The sequence below is a fragment of the Cadophora gregata genome (genome assembly GCF_030347475.1).
Source record: "Cadophora gregata isolate MNR1 chromosome Unknown scaffold_11, whole genome shotgun sequence".
NCBI lineage: Eukaryota > Fungi > Ascomycota > Leotiomycetes > Helotiales > Ploettnerulaceae > Cadophora > Cadophora gregata.
Window position 1 is genome coordinate 967,577 of NW_026695934.1, and position 13,185 is coordinate 980,761.

General features: G+C 48.0%; 5 protein-coding genes across 6 annotated transcripts; 3 read left to right on the forward strand and 2 right to left on the reverse strand.

Annotated features, from left to right (window-relative positions):
• Window positions 1-789: 789 nt before the first annotated feature.
• SUP35 (translation termination factor GTPase eRF3) lies at window positions 790-3,059 on the reverse strand (the record flags this gene model as incomplete). Its single annotated transcript, XM_058495684.1, has 3 exons — window positions 790-855; window positions 902-2,631; window positions 2,687-3,059. 3 exons carry the CDS (start codon window positions 3,057-3,059, stop codon window positions 790-792), a joined length of 2,169 nt encoding a protein of 722 aa, XP_058354412.1.
• Window positions 3,060-3,395: 336 nt separating this feature from the next.
• ONS95_002429 (uncharacterized protein) lies at window positions 3,396-7,375 on the forward strand. Its single transcript, XM_058495685.1, has 6 exons — window positions 3,396-3,647; window positions 3,711-3,742; window positions 3,799-3,856; window positions 3,908-3,976; window positions 4,025-4,059; window positions 4,105-7,375. The coding sequence occupies exons 1-6, from the start codon at window positions 3,627-3,629 to the stop codon at window positions 6,083-6,085; spliced, it is 2,196 nt and encodes a 731-aa protein (XP_058354413.1). The 5' UTR covers window positions 3,396-3,626; the 3' UTR covers window positions 6,086-7,375.
• On the reverse strand, window positions 4,105-9,332 carry ONS95_002430 (uncharacterized protein). Of its 2 annotated transcripts, none has more exons than XM_058495687.1 (9): window positions 8,213-9,332; window positions 7,606-8,160; window positions 7,541-7,553; window positions 7,462-7,491; window positions 7,353-7,414; window positions 7,132-7,294; window positions 6,921-7,077; window positions 6,626-6,862; window positions 4,105-6,572 (listed from the first exon to the last, which is right to left on the reverse strand). In XM_058495687.1, the coding sequence occupies exons 2-9, from the start codon at window positions 7,682-7,684 to the stop codon at window positions 6,414-6,416; spliced, it is 900 nt and encodes a 299-aa protein (XP_058354415.1). In that variant the 5' UTR covers window positions 7,685-8,160; window positions 8,213-9,332; the 3' UTR covers window positions 4,105-6,413. The 2 variants fall into 2 exon arrangements, with proteins under 2 accessions (XP_058354415.1, XP_058354414.1); XM_058495686.1 differs by having other exon boundaries at window positions 7,606-7,699; window positions 7,757-9,332.
• On the forward strand, window positions 8,504-10,487 carry ONS95_002431 (uncharacterized protein; the record flags this gene model as incomplete). Its single annotated transcript, XM_058495688.1, has 2 exons — window positions 8,504-8,821; window positions 8,888-10,487. 2 exons carry the CDS (start codon window positions 8,504-8,506, stop codon window positions 10,268-10,270), a joined length of 1,701 nt encoding a protein of 566 aa, XP_058354416.1. The 3' UTR covers window positions 10,271-10,487.
• Window positions 10,488-10,798: 311 nt separating this feature from the next.
• TRM2 (tRNA(m5U54)methyltransferase) lies at window positions 10,799-12,828 on the forward strand (the record flags this gene model as incomplete). The annotated part of the gene is made up of 2 exons (XM_058495689.1): window positions 10,799-12,483; window positions 12,753-12,828. 2 exons carry the CDS (start codon window positions 10,799-10,801, stop codon window positions 12,826-12,828), a joined length of 1,761 nt encoding a protein of 586 aa, XP_058354417.1.
• Window positions 12,829-13,185: the final 357 nt, after the last annotated feature.

Genomic DNA, 13,185 nt, shown 5'->3' on the forward strand with positions numbered 1-13,185 from the left:
TGAACAAGCTCAATTAGTACGGTACCTGGGTACTAAGAGAGAATGTATGATACTTGAGGAATAAATATGCCGAGATACCCCTCACAATCCTTTGTTCATGTGATGGGGTCTTGGAGAACCCTGACCCTGGCTCACTAGCGAATGCCTAATCCAACCCCAACATAATCTTAACTGTCAGTGTAAGGACAACAGCCATGGAGGACCATGAAGCTAACTCATTGTGCAAATGTAACAAATCAATTCTGTCTTCTACCAATGCAGCTTGGTCTGACAATGGCAAATAGTGGGGGAACCCTTATCAATGGATAGCTTCGGACACCCCACTTTCGACATATGACAGTCAGAAAGCAATTCACAGCTCACATCCACTTGGGCGCGTATATGCTTGGAAAAGAGTGATGGTGGTTTCTCTAGGAAGGAGATCGAAGAGGCATATACAGGAAAAAGAAACGGGGGCTGCCTCCCGATCCGCTTAGATCTTGTTTTCAGAAGAATTCTAGCCACCTCGGCTACTGTTAGGTGCAGATCGGCATTGTTGACATTGGCGGCTCGGTCAACCAGAGACTGAAGCTCCACACAGTCAGTAAATAAGCTGAAATTCCCATAGTCGGCTTTTATTTGAGGAGTTCAAGTACTCTCACTCTCACACTTGGCGCTTAGTGATCCCGACCTTTGCATACAGCATACATAGTCTACATGAAGTCCTCCATGTAATGCATATGGTTCGAAGCTAGCGCCTTAGACTGCCACAGTCACTGTGTCGTAAGTCATTGATCCTATGCAATTCAATTAAGCTGCCGCAGTCTCGTCTTCCGTGATCAATCGAGTGATCTTGCCAATGGCAATAGTTTGGCCCTAGAGATGTTAGCTGGATTCGTTGAAGACGGTCAGAAGTGATTACCTGATCACGAAGAGTGAATCGTCCCAGTTGGGCATAATCTTCGAAACGCTCCACGCATACAGAACCGGCTCCACCAATGACCTCTAGTCTGGCAATGATGCTGTCACCCTTCTTTGCGTGTGTCGGAGGCTTCTTGCTTCGGCGATTTGTACCTTTCTGCAACGAGTGAAGCAACGCAGCAAACGTGACTTCTTCGATTGCCGAGTGGACGTGAAGGACGCAGTTGAAACCGGCACTCAAGATACTCTTCAGATCGAGAACGCGAATCTGGGCTTCGAAAGCCTTTACACAGTGGACTGGACGCTTTGGCGAGCACAGAACGAACCCGGGCATGATGTCTTCTTCTTCGATACCCCGGAGTCGTACCCGAATTTGGTCTCCGCTCTGAGCGATATTCATTTCCTCTTCAGTCTCCCCATACAAAGCTGCAACTTCGACTTTTTCGCGATTGGGCATCATCATCAATGACATGTTCTTCTTGATAACACCAGCCTCAATCTTTCCCTCAACAAGAGTGCCCATATCTCTGTATTTACCGTTCACAGGCATCATGAAAGGTGCTTTGACTTTGCGTTCCAAAGATGTCATGTTGTCAAGGTATTCGAGCAGCGATGGGCCACTGTACCATGGGCAGATTCCGTCGGGGATGCGGTCCTTGAGACCAATGAATGATTGAGCTGCAATTGGCATGAAGAAGACATCGGTCTTGAGGTTAAATCCAGTTCCCTTCAAGAATGCCCCAAGTTTCGTTGTGCACTCGAGGTATCGCTTCTCAGACCACTCGACAGTAGCGTCGTCCATCTTATTAATGACGACCACCAACTTGTTGACACCTTGGGTCTTCGCCAACATTGCGTGCTCTCGAGTCTGGCCACCCTTCTCGAATCCGGTTTCGTACTCTCCTTTCCGGGCACTAATGACCAAAATTCCAACATCAGCCTGTGAAGCACCTCCAATCATACTGGGCACATATGTCTTGTGACCAGGGGCATCCAGAATACTGTAGCGTCGCTTCTCGGTTTCAAAGAATGCACGGCCGACTTCGACAGTCTTTCCCTTGGATCTTTCTTCCTTGGTAAGATCCAGTGCCCAAGATATCCACCATGTCTCACGGCCCATATCCTTAGCCTCCTTCTTGTATTTCTCGATGGTCCGTTCATCCACCATTCCACTCTGGATGAGAATTGCTCCACCAAGTGTTGATTTTCCAGCATCGACGTGTCCAATGAAGATGATATTGACGTGCTCCTTGCCATAAATCTCATTCAGGGTTTCGTCGTCCACATCTGCAGCCTGCTCCTTCTCCACAGCATCTGCTTCGCGAACAACTGCCTTGGCTGCTGCTCGTGTAGGACTCGAGCGTCCAGACGAAGGCGTTGGCGATGTCTTGCCGCTCTCAGACGCTCCAGACTTCTCTGTCTTCTCGATCGCTTTGGCTGCTGTAACCTTGGCGCCTGCTTCTGCTGGAGTGGCTGCTGGTGCTTCCTTCTTTGCTGGGGCTGCTGCAGGGGTCCCAATCGAGAGAACTTTGGCCTTGGGCTTTGGCGCATCTCCACCAATGCTCAGAACCTTTGGAGCGCCTGCCTTGGTAGTCACTGGCTTATTCAAATCCGAGGAGCTTGATGCCCCATCTGCTGGTCGCTTTGCGATCGTCGGTGTTTGTCGGACGGGTTGTTGTGCGGTTGAGGAGGCAGCTTGGGGTTGTTGAGAATAGCCCGGATATTGTTGTGCTACATGCCCGAGTCAGCGACTATACAATGTGGCATAATTTGCGGGCGAACTCACTATATGCAGCATTGTAGGCTGGTTGTTGATAGCCTCCAGCATTGTACCCTCCTTGAGCATACTGATTGTTGTAGCCACCTTGTTGCCCATACTGAGGGTATCCTCCGTAGCCCTGTGCGCCGCCCTGACCACCTTGGTAGAAGTTTTGGTTCTGATATCCCGATTGATCGTATCCTCCATATTGCTGGAAATTCTGACCTGGTTGAAAAGACTGCGCTCCAGGCTGGAATGAGTTTGCGCCGGGGCGGAAACTGGGTGCTCCTCCACCTTGCTGTGGCTGTTGAGGGGTATTGTTCAGGTTCATTTGTTGTGTTTGACGGGACAGATCCTCCTGGGCCGCAGGGTCATCCTCCCACGAGTTGAGGTCCGACATATTGGAGTGTGTGCGGGCGTTGCTAGACTGTGTGTTTTTCTGCACAGCTCGAGACGCTTTTGTAGGATTCGGATCAAAGTAAAGTGTCCGCAGGTGGTTGTGGGAAGTGGGGCAGCGATTTATCGGCCGTCTTTATCGAGGGGCTGTGACTTTGTACGTCACCAGCCAATATCTCCAAGTCACTGTGACTCAAAACTGACTCGAGGTTAGTCAGATGAAGAGGTCAGTTAAGATGAAGCATAAACGAGAAGTACCTAGGTAAGGCTCAATCTTATGGTATTCAGGTATCTAAAAGCTTCACCGTAAGGTAAGGCCAAAGTCAGTGAAAGTCAGAGGGCAGGCAGTTGGGGCAGTAAAGAATTTTCCTGGCTTTATCTACCCCAGCACTAGCCTCGATTAAGCCCAATCACAATGCTGCAGCTGCCTTCTTCACGACTCCATTCGCGTATATGAAGACGCGTGAAAAGTAAATACTTCTCAAATTTTCGCAATGAGAAAATCTCGACTATTGCTTGCCACACTCATATCAGCGTAATCCAGGTGCCTCGTAGGGATTAGTAAATAGCCATGGACGAGTTCTTAGGCAAGGTATGGCAATTCAAGCTCAAAATCGAGCCTATCGTGGTCACGTGTTGATGGATGCGGAAACAGATCACACAACATGCTATGAACTATGCCATAAGGTATGTTTTGCCAGCAAGGCATATTTATTACTTACTCTATGACTGATTTCCTCCAGAGCAGGAATCGGAATTACAGCATCTTACACTCTCAGACAAACTTCACGGCTGCTCAAGGTACGGCTCAGATACAGTCCATGTGACAAATACAGGGCTAACAAGTAGAAGACTGTGGATAATAGTACTGACTATCGAGAACTACATGCTCTTCAGGAAAGACTGAATAGCAAAATCAGAGTATGTCGTTACTAGCTCTGTTCAGTACGATTGGCTAATCTGTATCAGATAGTTTCTCCAGCAATCGATCTGATAGAGCTCATGTGAGTATATTTCCCTTGTTATACATCGGTCCTAACACATCTTAGCTCGGCCAGGGGAAACACAACCTTAGAATCTGCGGTCACGCTCACTAAAGGCCTTCGATGGGATATTCAAGCTCTTGGTGTGCGACTTGCCAAGGCCGCCACTGCTGAAGAGTCTTCTCGGAGGAAAAAGGCAAATACTAAAGCAGCTCATGAGGTCGAAATCCATCTCATAGTTCAGGATATCAAGCATCTCCTTGTCCGTATCGAAGATGCAGTTCCTCTTATCAATCTGGCCATCACCACTTCAGGTGCCAGTCTTTCAACCACTTTGCCAGCTTCTGTATCCCCATCCAGATTACTGCAGGCCAGCACATTTCTCACTGCCGGGGATACCCAGTACTCTATGAACCCATCTACTTCAGTTCAAGTTGGTCCCGCTTTTACGCTCTCACTTTACATGCTCTTTGCTGGACATTCTTACAGAGTGCATGATTCAGAGAGCATGAGAGATACAACCTGGAAGGAAGTTATACACAAAGCTAGAGTCAAGCTTATGCGTATACCTCTTCAACATATGCACGGAGAAGAAATTCCAGTTCTTGAATCTATTGAGAATGGCAGCAACAAGAATCCAATGATGTCTGGAGACGGTCGGCAGAACGAGTATGCGTATCACATTGAAATGATTGAGGATTTGGAAGACGACAGGGTACACACATTCGAGGACGATGTACCACAACCTGGACCGTATGGAGATGTTCAACTTGCTGGTATCCGGGACTTTCTACCAATATACCAGATCTCCAAGATCTTCTATGCAGATACGGGGAAAATTCTCAATATTGGCAATCAAGGCGAGATAAACAATCCCGTCCTCTTACTCAAGAGAGACATCAATGCACAGCCTCCCAGAAGAATGATGGAAGAGGGTGAAAAAGGCAATGAATGGTATGATGAGCCCACAGAGGAGCCCGAGGCATTGGACGAAGCTGTGTCTGAGACTTCAGGAACAGAAGAGGGTGATTCCCAAGACGACATTGACCAGCAGCTTCGAAGAGAAAGTACCGTTCCCAGAACTCAAGAGATCGCCCACGAGCAGGAAATTGTGGACAACCGTGCATGGCGTCTTCCAGCGGATCTAGATCCAGAATGGATGGCTCTCGAAGTCTATACCGAATCTGAGGATTCCGACTCAGAAGATGGGCTAGACGTGAACGACGACTCAGCATATATGTCCCACAGACCAAGCTCCTCTGGTGAAGAGCAAACCGAAGAGGTCTTAGCAGATGATCTCGCCCACCTTACTATCAACCCAAAGCCCTCTCCAGCCCCGTCTGCTCAACAAGTCACCAATTCATCCTCATTCTCGAAATCCTCCGCGCCAAAGCCCTCACCTCTCGGTCCAATCCGCTCCTCTCTCTCCCTGCTCGAAATGCTCATCCGGCTCACCGCGCTCCAACAATTCCAACAATCTTCTCACCTCTCCATACCCGACGAGCTCCTCACCTTCTTCCTGGAAGAGTCATCCACCACCGGAGCTGGAGGCGACGGCGAGGAACGCCGTCGAACCCGTCGCGAGGCCAGACAGAAGGTCGGCTTCGATCCCTACGATGAGAGTCCGGTGAAGCGAAGAGGTGAGGAATATCAGTATCAGCATCAAGGCCAAGATGGGTATGCTTATTCACGAGGTGGAACTCCATACCAGGAATACGACCAAAATGAAGGGCACCCGCCTGGTAGTCCGCGGTGGTCTAGAGAACAAAGTCAAAGTATGCCGCCTCAGGGTACGCCCGAGCCATGGTTGCTTAGGAGTAGAGAGGGTTCGGGATCACGGAGGGGATCGCCAGATGTGCGTCCTTCTTCGCCAGTCTCGCCATATCGACCGCAACGGAAGACGACAAGGCCATTGGATCGAGTACATGCGGAGCTAGGCACGGCGAAGGGCAGTCCGCTGGGACGAGGGGTGAGTGTTGGAACTGACAGCACCCTTGGTACGAGCCCTGGATCCCCGACACTTGTTCAGAGGCAAGTAATTGTTTAGAAGTTTAGATTGCATTCTAAACATGTTTTGTTGGAACTTTCAGCTGTCCAGCAATACAATACCACTCTGTTTTTGCTTCCAAGCGTCGTTTTGATTCTGATAGAGTGCATTATTCTGGGTGCTTCTATCCACTTCCCTGGAGTCTCGATTATCCTGCGGTTCTAGTTCCCAGTATTTTCCCAAAGCCCATCTATACTTCACCACTGATGAACAATTGACTCATTTGTTCATAGTTGAATCCATATCGGTAAGCAACCAAGGGTTACCAAAAAATTGGTGAACAATTCCGAATATGTAGGAAGTCAAACACCTTGCTGAATTAACTATGCTACACCGAAGCACATGGGCTGCCAGCCGCATGGAGATAGTCAAAGGCTCGGAGAAGTCCGAACATATGAACCAAGCCGGCGAAGATCACCAGGAAATGTAGGATCTGGTGGCTGCTCCCATATATGTCATGCCGGAGCGGATACCACCTTTCAGGCACCTAATGAGAAGTTAGGAGCAGCTTGGATAGGTCTGAAGTATATCAATACGCACACGAGAAGCATAAGCTACTGCCCCAGCGATGTTGAGGGATCCCATCACGGCCATCCATTTGAGGCTCATCCTGTGCTTTTGAATCTCCCAACCGTGGATGACCAAGCCGTGCACGATGAATACGATAGCCGAAAGGCCCAAACCTGCATACATCGCTGCTCGCCACGGCCGCAGGTGACGTTCTCGAAATATTGGGTGGAGAGTAACATATACGCACACAGCAGCGAGGATTGTAACCTAAAGATAAGTCAACTCTACAATGCCCATTGCTTCGGGCTTTTGGAGCGAGACTGACCACTACCCAATATAGCTTTTGGAGCTTTGCGTCGCAATAGAATCCATAGTAAACGGACGGTATGGTTGATCCCCACATCAAAATCACGATCCCCACATAATCAAGCTGGTTTCCTTGCCGATGCACCATTGCACTATGGTTTCCGAAGATGTGGAACCTTTGCAACCGTTCAGTTACCGCTCTTGCAGCGCATTTGTCAAAGAACACTCACGAGGCCGATAGGAAGAAGCAAATAGCTACCCCAAAGAAGAACGTGGAGTAGACTACGATGTCCCCTCTTGTGGCGCTGCTGTAACGGGGGAAAACATTCGTGTATAGGATAACCGGGAGTATCAGGAACAGAACAGAGCCGAACAAATGGGAATAAATGTTCACTGTGTTCGGTTAACTTAGACAGATAGTTCAAATGGGAGTGGGAGTCAAGCCAATTACCAGTTTCGTTATGGATGTGCGTCAGGCCCTGGAGCGATTTTCGGAATGAGCCTGTCGCAGGCCTGGCATGTAAGCTCTCATGATCTGCAAAAGCCTAAATTGTCCCTACCGGTGGCCTGACAAAAAGAATTCATTGTCCCTGCGCATATCAGCTGTGTTGGTGGCAGTTGAAATGGAGATCGACTGACTGCTGCCAAGAAGCTTGAAGTATGGTCAGCACATGGTTGCAAAAAGATTCATTACTTTGACTTACGCAATTCATCATAAAAAAGGAGTCCACAGGGACCGTTTTGAGCTTGCTGTGTTGACGCGTTGTTGATCGTTGCATTCATGTTATCTGTCACGACCTATGAGCCCAGTTGTTAGCACAAACAGCTTTCGTGCTCAGCTGGGGGCAAACTTGCTTCAGATCTTTGCGAGATGCGGTTACGCGAGTATGACATCTCCCCAGAGCTGCGTGAACCTCGTCCACTGGCCGTAAAAAAGATTCGAGCAGGTATTGCTATGTTGATGACAACCGGAAACGATGATGTGAACACTTGTGAGCAAGAGGGGAACGAGAGCCTTTTGAAACATGAAAGAAGCAAAACAGCAATATCTAGAGGGTTCTAGCCAGCTGTTTTAGAACATTTTGTTGATGTGTGCGGGTAGTTGCCCCGGGAGGCTGCGTCAAAGGAAGACCTGCGGCAGGCATCCTTTGTTTGACCTTCAACCCCCCGAGACACACGTTTGTTTGCAGAGCAGGCCTGCCTGTTGTTGGCATTTGTCGTCGAAAGATGATTCGATACTGCATCTTTTACTTCTCTTCCTAAATCCCTTCAGATGATGCTCTTGGCTATCTAAGATGAAGAGCTCCTTACCAAAGGTGCTGTGGCAGGGTTTCCTGTTAGTGATGAAGCCTATTATGCCATTGTGAGAAATTCTGCGCTGGATTTCATCCCAAGTGATATTTCCGGCATTCTTATTCCTTGCACCAAAGGATCAAGCATGGGCCATATTGCGTTCTGTTAGATTTAGGAATAAGACATGGTTTGGGCAAATCATCAATCGTCCTGTTGTTCTCCGCCCTTCTCTTCGAGATGTAATATTCTGGTTTGATTCCACGTCTTTAAACAATTCAACGGCATTTGATCATTCGAGACTTTCTCAAGATGACAGCGGCTATCTCGATACTGAATGGCTCCGTTGCAGCAACTGTTGGTTGGGTGTCAGGCCCAGACGGACGAGGGACGTTTTCTCTTGTTGTTTCCTGTCTCCTGACCCTAGGCCTCTGTGTTTGGTCTGCGATGCACCTGAATATTTCTCCTCACAATGAATCCCTAACGAAGTCATGGTTCCGGCATCTCAAGTGGGGATTGATTGGTATCTTTGCTCCAGAATTGGTGGTATTCGCGGCTTGGAGACAGTACAATTTTGCGAAAGAACTTCATAAGCGGATGAACCACCACATAAGTGAGACGAAAGAGAAGGTTTGCTACCCAATACTGACATTTGTCGAAGGCGTATGACCGTCAACTAACTGACGTCAAACCTAGACGAAGAGCTCCACCGAGAGAAGACATCCATGGACTACGGTCCACAGCTTTTATGCCGGTATGGGGGGATTTATCATTCAGCCAGGCGACCTTTGCAAGGACGAAGGACAGCAATATATTCCTGGCGACCAGTATCTTACTTTATCAGCCCGTGGAATTGCCTTCCTCGCTGGGTGTGGCCATCTACCCGATATACCCGAAGACGAAATCGTTGATAAGAGCAAAGCAGATGGACTTGCCAAAACTCTCGTCTGTCTCCAAGCTGGTTGGATGGTTGTACAGGTCATTGCTCGAGCTATTCTTGGTTTGCCAGTAACGTTATTGGAAGTCAACACAATCGCACATGTCTTCTGTGCGCTTGTCGTCTACATTCTTTGGTGGCATAAGCCCAGACTGGTCCATGAACCAACAGCCATTTCAGGTGATTGGATTAAGCCTCTTTGCGCATATATGTTTATGAGCAGTCAGATCAGTGGATCGAAGCGGAATCATGCTGGAGCACTCTGGCAAGCGTGGGTTCAGCCGGAAGCGTCTGCTGTGGGTTTCTTTACCCGTCAAGGAAAGGTTGACATATCGAATACCGGTTTATTCAACGTTTCTTCGGCGGATCAGGAGACGAGATCTCTCCACCCACAAGCTTCACACGATGCGACTCAAGATGAAGATGCAATTCGCGGTTCGGCCATCGAGCCCAGTAACAATACTACGACGTGTTATTTTGCGCTTCGACCATCCCGAAATCTTCCATCGCAACCTTCCCCACATGAGGCCTACACACTGGTTGGCGTAGTGGAGAGGGCTCAAACTCCGGCTGCAATGCAAGCAGAGCGCTGGAAGCTGGCTGCAGAAGCTGTTCGCCTATACCCATTCCTGTGCAGTCGCTATGGAGCAACGAACCAGACCGAACCCCAGTGGACTGAGATGGTACCCGAAGAATTGATTACTCGGTCTGCAAGTAATTGGCCCGCTGAAGACCTACTGCGAGGAACAGAGGGTCTGATCATGGGAATGACGTTATGGTGTCTAAGTGTGGCGTACGGAGCAATACATATTGCAGCTTGGAACGACTATTTTACTTCCGTTGCGGAACAATGGCTATGGCACGCATCCGCTGTTTATATATCATTCTCGGGTTTACTCTGGCTGTTCATAAATCTCATTGCTCATGAATGGAAAGCCGTTGATGCATACTGGGACCGAGTTCTGATGTACGAAGCGCACTGGATCAGTTATGCTTCTTTGGGAGTGGTCTGCTCACTTTGTGGGATTGCATACATATCTGCTCGAACGTACTTAGTTCTTGAGGCGTTTATCAGTATAAGAGAGCTACCATTAGCTGCATACAATACTCCGGACTGGATGACGTTTTTTCCTTCTTTGTAGGCAACATTGGCCGATCCTCACTATTGGTGGGTGTACATCATAATACTTCTTTCACTTTTCGGTCTCACGCTCGTTGAACCGCTCTACTGTAGTATTAAATATCAGCGAATTTCATGCAAGAAGACTTTCTGCGCATGACTCCAGGCTTGTCCTTTCTCGATGGTACGTTGAGACTGGGAGACGTGTAAACAATTATCCCACATAATTTAGGTTCCTGGGATGTGAGCTACGGTAACTCGCTAAGTGGGTATCTTTACCTTAGCCTACTTTTTTGTTCACTTTTTGAAAATTGTAAACTTGCCAGCTTCTTTGTTTACTCCTATCCTGTTTCTGCTTTCGGTTGTTATCCAGCGCATGTGAAGATGCTGGCCCGCAGACCCTTGCTAGCGAGTGGGCTAAATTTCAAGTCTAACCTGTCAAGGTAAGCATGATCCAAGAAAAAGTTGGGTAACAACAGGAGCACCAAAAATTCCACAGAGCATCCACAGCTTCATTCTCTTACCTCTTGGAATTCCGCGACACCTCCAGATGTTGCAATGGTCTAAACAAGCACCCAGACTTTTCAAATCGAGGATATTCTCCGCAAGAAATTATACACAAGCATTTAGCTACCGCCCGATGGAGGTATTGGAACAAGCTCGAAAAGATGGAGATGGTCGGGCGCAAGAAGTGAGGAAGAGACCAGCTCAAGGCGGAAGAGGAGCGAAAAGGCAGAGAACTAGGAAGGAAAAGCCTGCGAAGGAAGGCGATGAAGTCTTGCTTGCAGATGTTCGGGCTCTTTTCGCAAAGCAGAAGCTCACAGAAACCACCTCGCACGAGTCCTCCGACATAGAGACACCAATTACAACGAAGGAAGAGCCGCATCCGCATGGTGAAGAGAAAGCGAAAGAAAGCACTTCAAATGTTCAATATGATCTGCCAGAACCATTCACGGAGACAGAGGTTGAAGTGCTGGAAATATCCTCTACAGGTGACGGCCTGGCAAAACACCCCTCCTCGAATCAGATATACGTGGTGCCATTCGGCACACCTAGCGACATACTCAAGGTGAAGGTTATCAGGCATTTTGAAGATCAACATTATTCCACGGCAGATTTCATCTCGGTAGTCAAGCCTGGGCCACTTCGAGACGACAGTCGAGTCAATTGCCAGTACTTCAGCAAGTGTTCTGGATGCCAATTCCAAATGCTCGATTATTCTGAACAGTTGAAACATAAGAAGACAATTGTCGAGAAGGCTTTCAAGAATTTCTCCGACTTACCTCCAGAATTGATCCCTGTGATCGGAGACACTATTGGCAGCCCTCTCCAGTATGGGTATAGAACGAAACTCACACCTCATTTTGACGGACCTCCAGGATATATCAGCAAGCAGGACAAGATGAGAGGCCAGCGAAACTACTTTGAGAAAGTTCCAGACATTGGATTCATGCAGAAAGGACTGAAAAAGACCTTGGATATTGAGGATTGCCCGATCGGAACAGACGCAGTGAGGATGGGAATGAAAAAAGAAAGAGTACGGGTGGCAAATGAATTAGAGAAATACAGGAGAGGAGCCACAATTCTGCTGCGCGAGAGTACTGAAAGAGTACAAAATGACGAAGAGGCAGCTTCTAAAACATTACCCGACACCATCAAAACAACAACTGCGACACATACTGACTTCAAGTCTTGTGTTACAGACAATAATGCCAATTCAACTGAGTATATTGACGATTTCGTCTTCACCAGCATAGCTGGATCCTTCTTCCAGAACAACAACTCTATCCTCCCACCTTTCACGCAATATATCAGAGATCACATCATGCCGCCATCTTCCTCAACCGGACCTCCTATTAAATATCTCATCGATGCGTATTCCGGATCTGGTTTATTTACAATCACACTCTCTTCTCTCTTTACCTTTTCCGTTGGCATTGACATCTCAGCTGCATCTATCACATCGGCACGAGAAAATGCCAGACTCAACAATCTCCCGCCATCTCAATGTACATTCATCGCTGCAGATGCTCCGGAGCTATTCAAATCAGTCACATACCCCAAAGACGAGACAGTTATCGTGATAGATCCTCCAAGAAAAGGTTGTGACGAGAGCTTCTTATCGCAGTTGCTGAGTTTCGGTCCCAGGAGAGTGGTTTATGTGAGTTGCAATGTGCATACACAAGCTCGAGATGTGGGTGTGTTGGTCAGGGGGCTGGAAAGCAAGGGGACTAGGTATGAAATCGAGTCTCTTAGAGGATTTGATTTTTTCCCTCAAACGGGGCATGTGGAAGGTGTCTGTGTGCTGAGCAGAGTGGAAGATGCTGAAATTGAGGCAACACCTGCTCAGTAGTATGCCAGGTCTAGGTCAGCATCTCTCGAATGAAACCAGGCCATCCGATCGTTTTTGTGTTCTGATCCTTTTCGTGACCATTGTCATGCCATTTTTCTTATATCGCGAGACTTAATGCTATCTGGAGTACACGCAGAAGCTGATGGTGTAGACTGAGCGTTTTCCCACCGTTCTGCCAACCGTATATGACTATAGCAAGGTTCATGCAAAGAATAATGGTACCATGAAGTCGGGTTTCGAAGCCATGCTCCACGATTTTGTTCCAGTTCCAATGACGCGCCCGGGATGCAATCATCTTCAAGTCTCAGAATTAGCATTCAATCACTGCATTCCAGAAACCGAGCCCAGCTAATGTCCGTGATTAGTGACCAACCCTTTCACCGTGCTTGAATAACCAAGTCAACTCATATAAGGCTTCGTGGTTCTGTGAAGCACTACACTAATTCAGCAGCTGTTTTTGCTTTGTAGCTAGTGTGGACCATCAACGGGAGCTATCTCAACCTTCCATAATTGACTTTCGTCATGATGCAAATGGAGACGGGATCTTCCCATTCCACAACGACAAAGCCACCTTGTCAAGAACG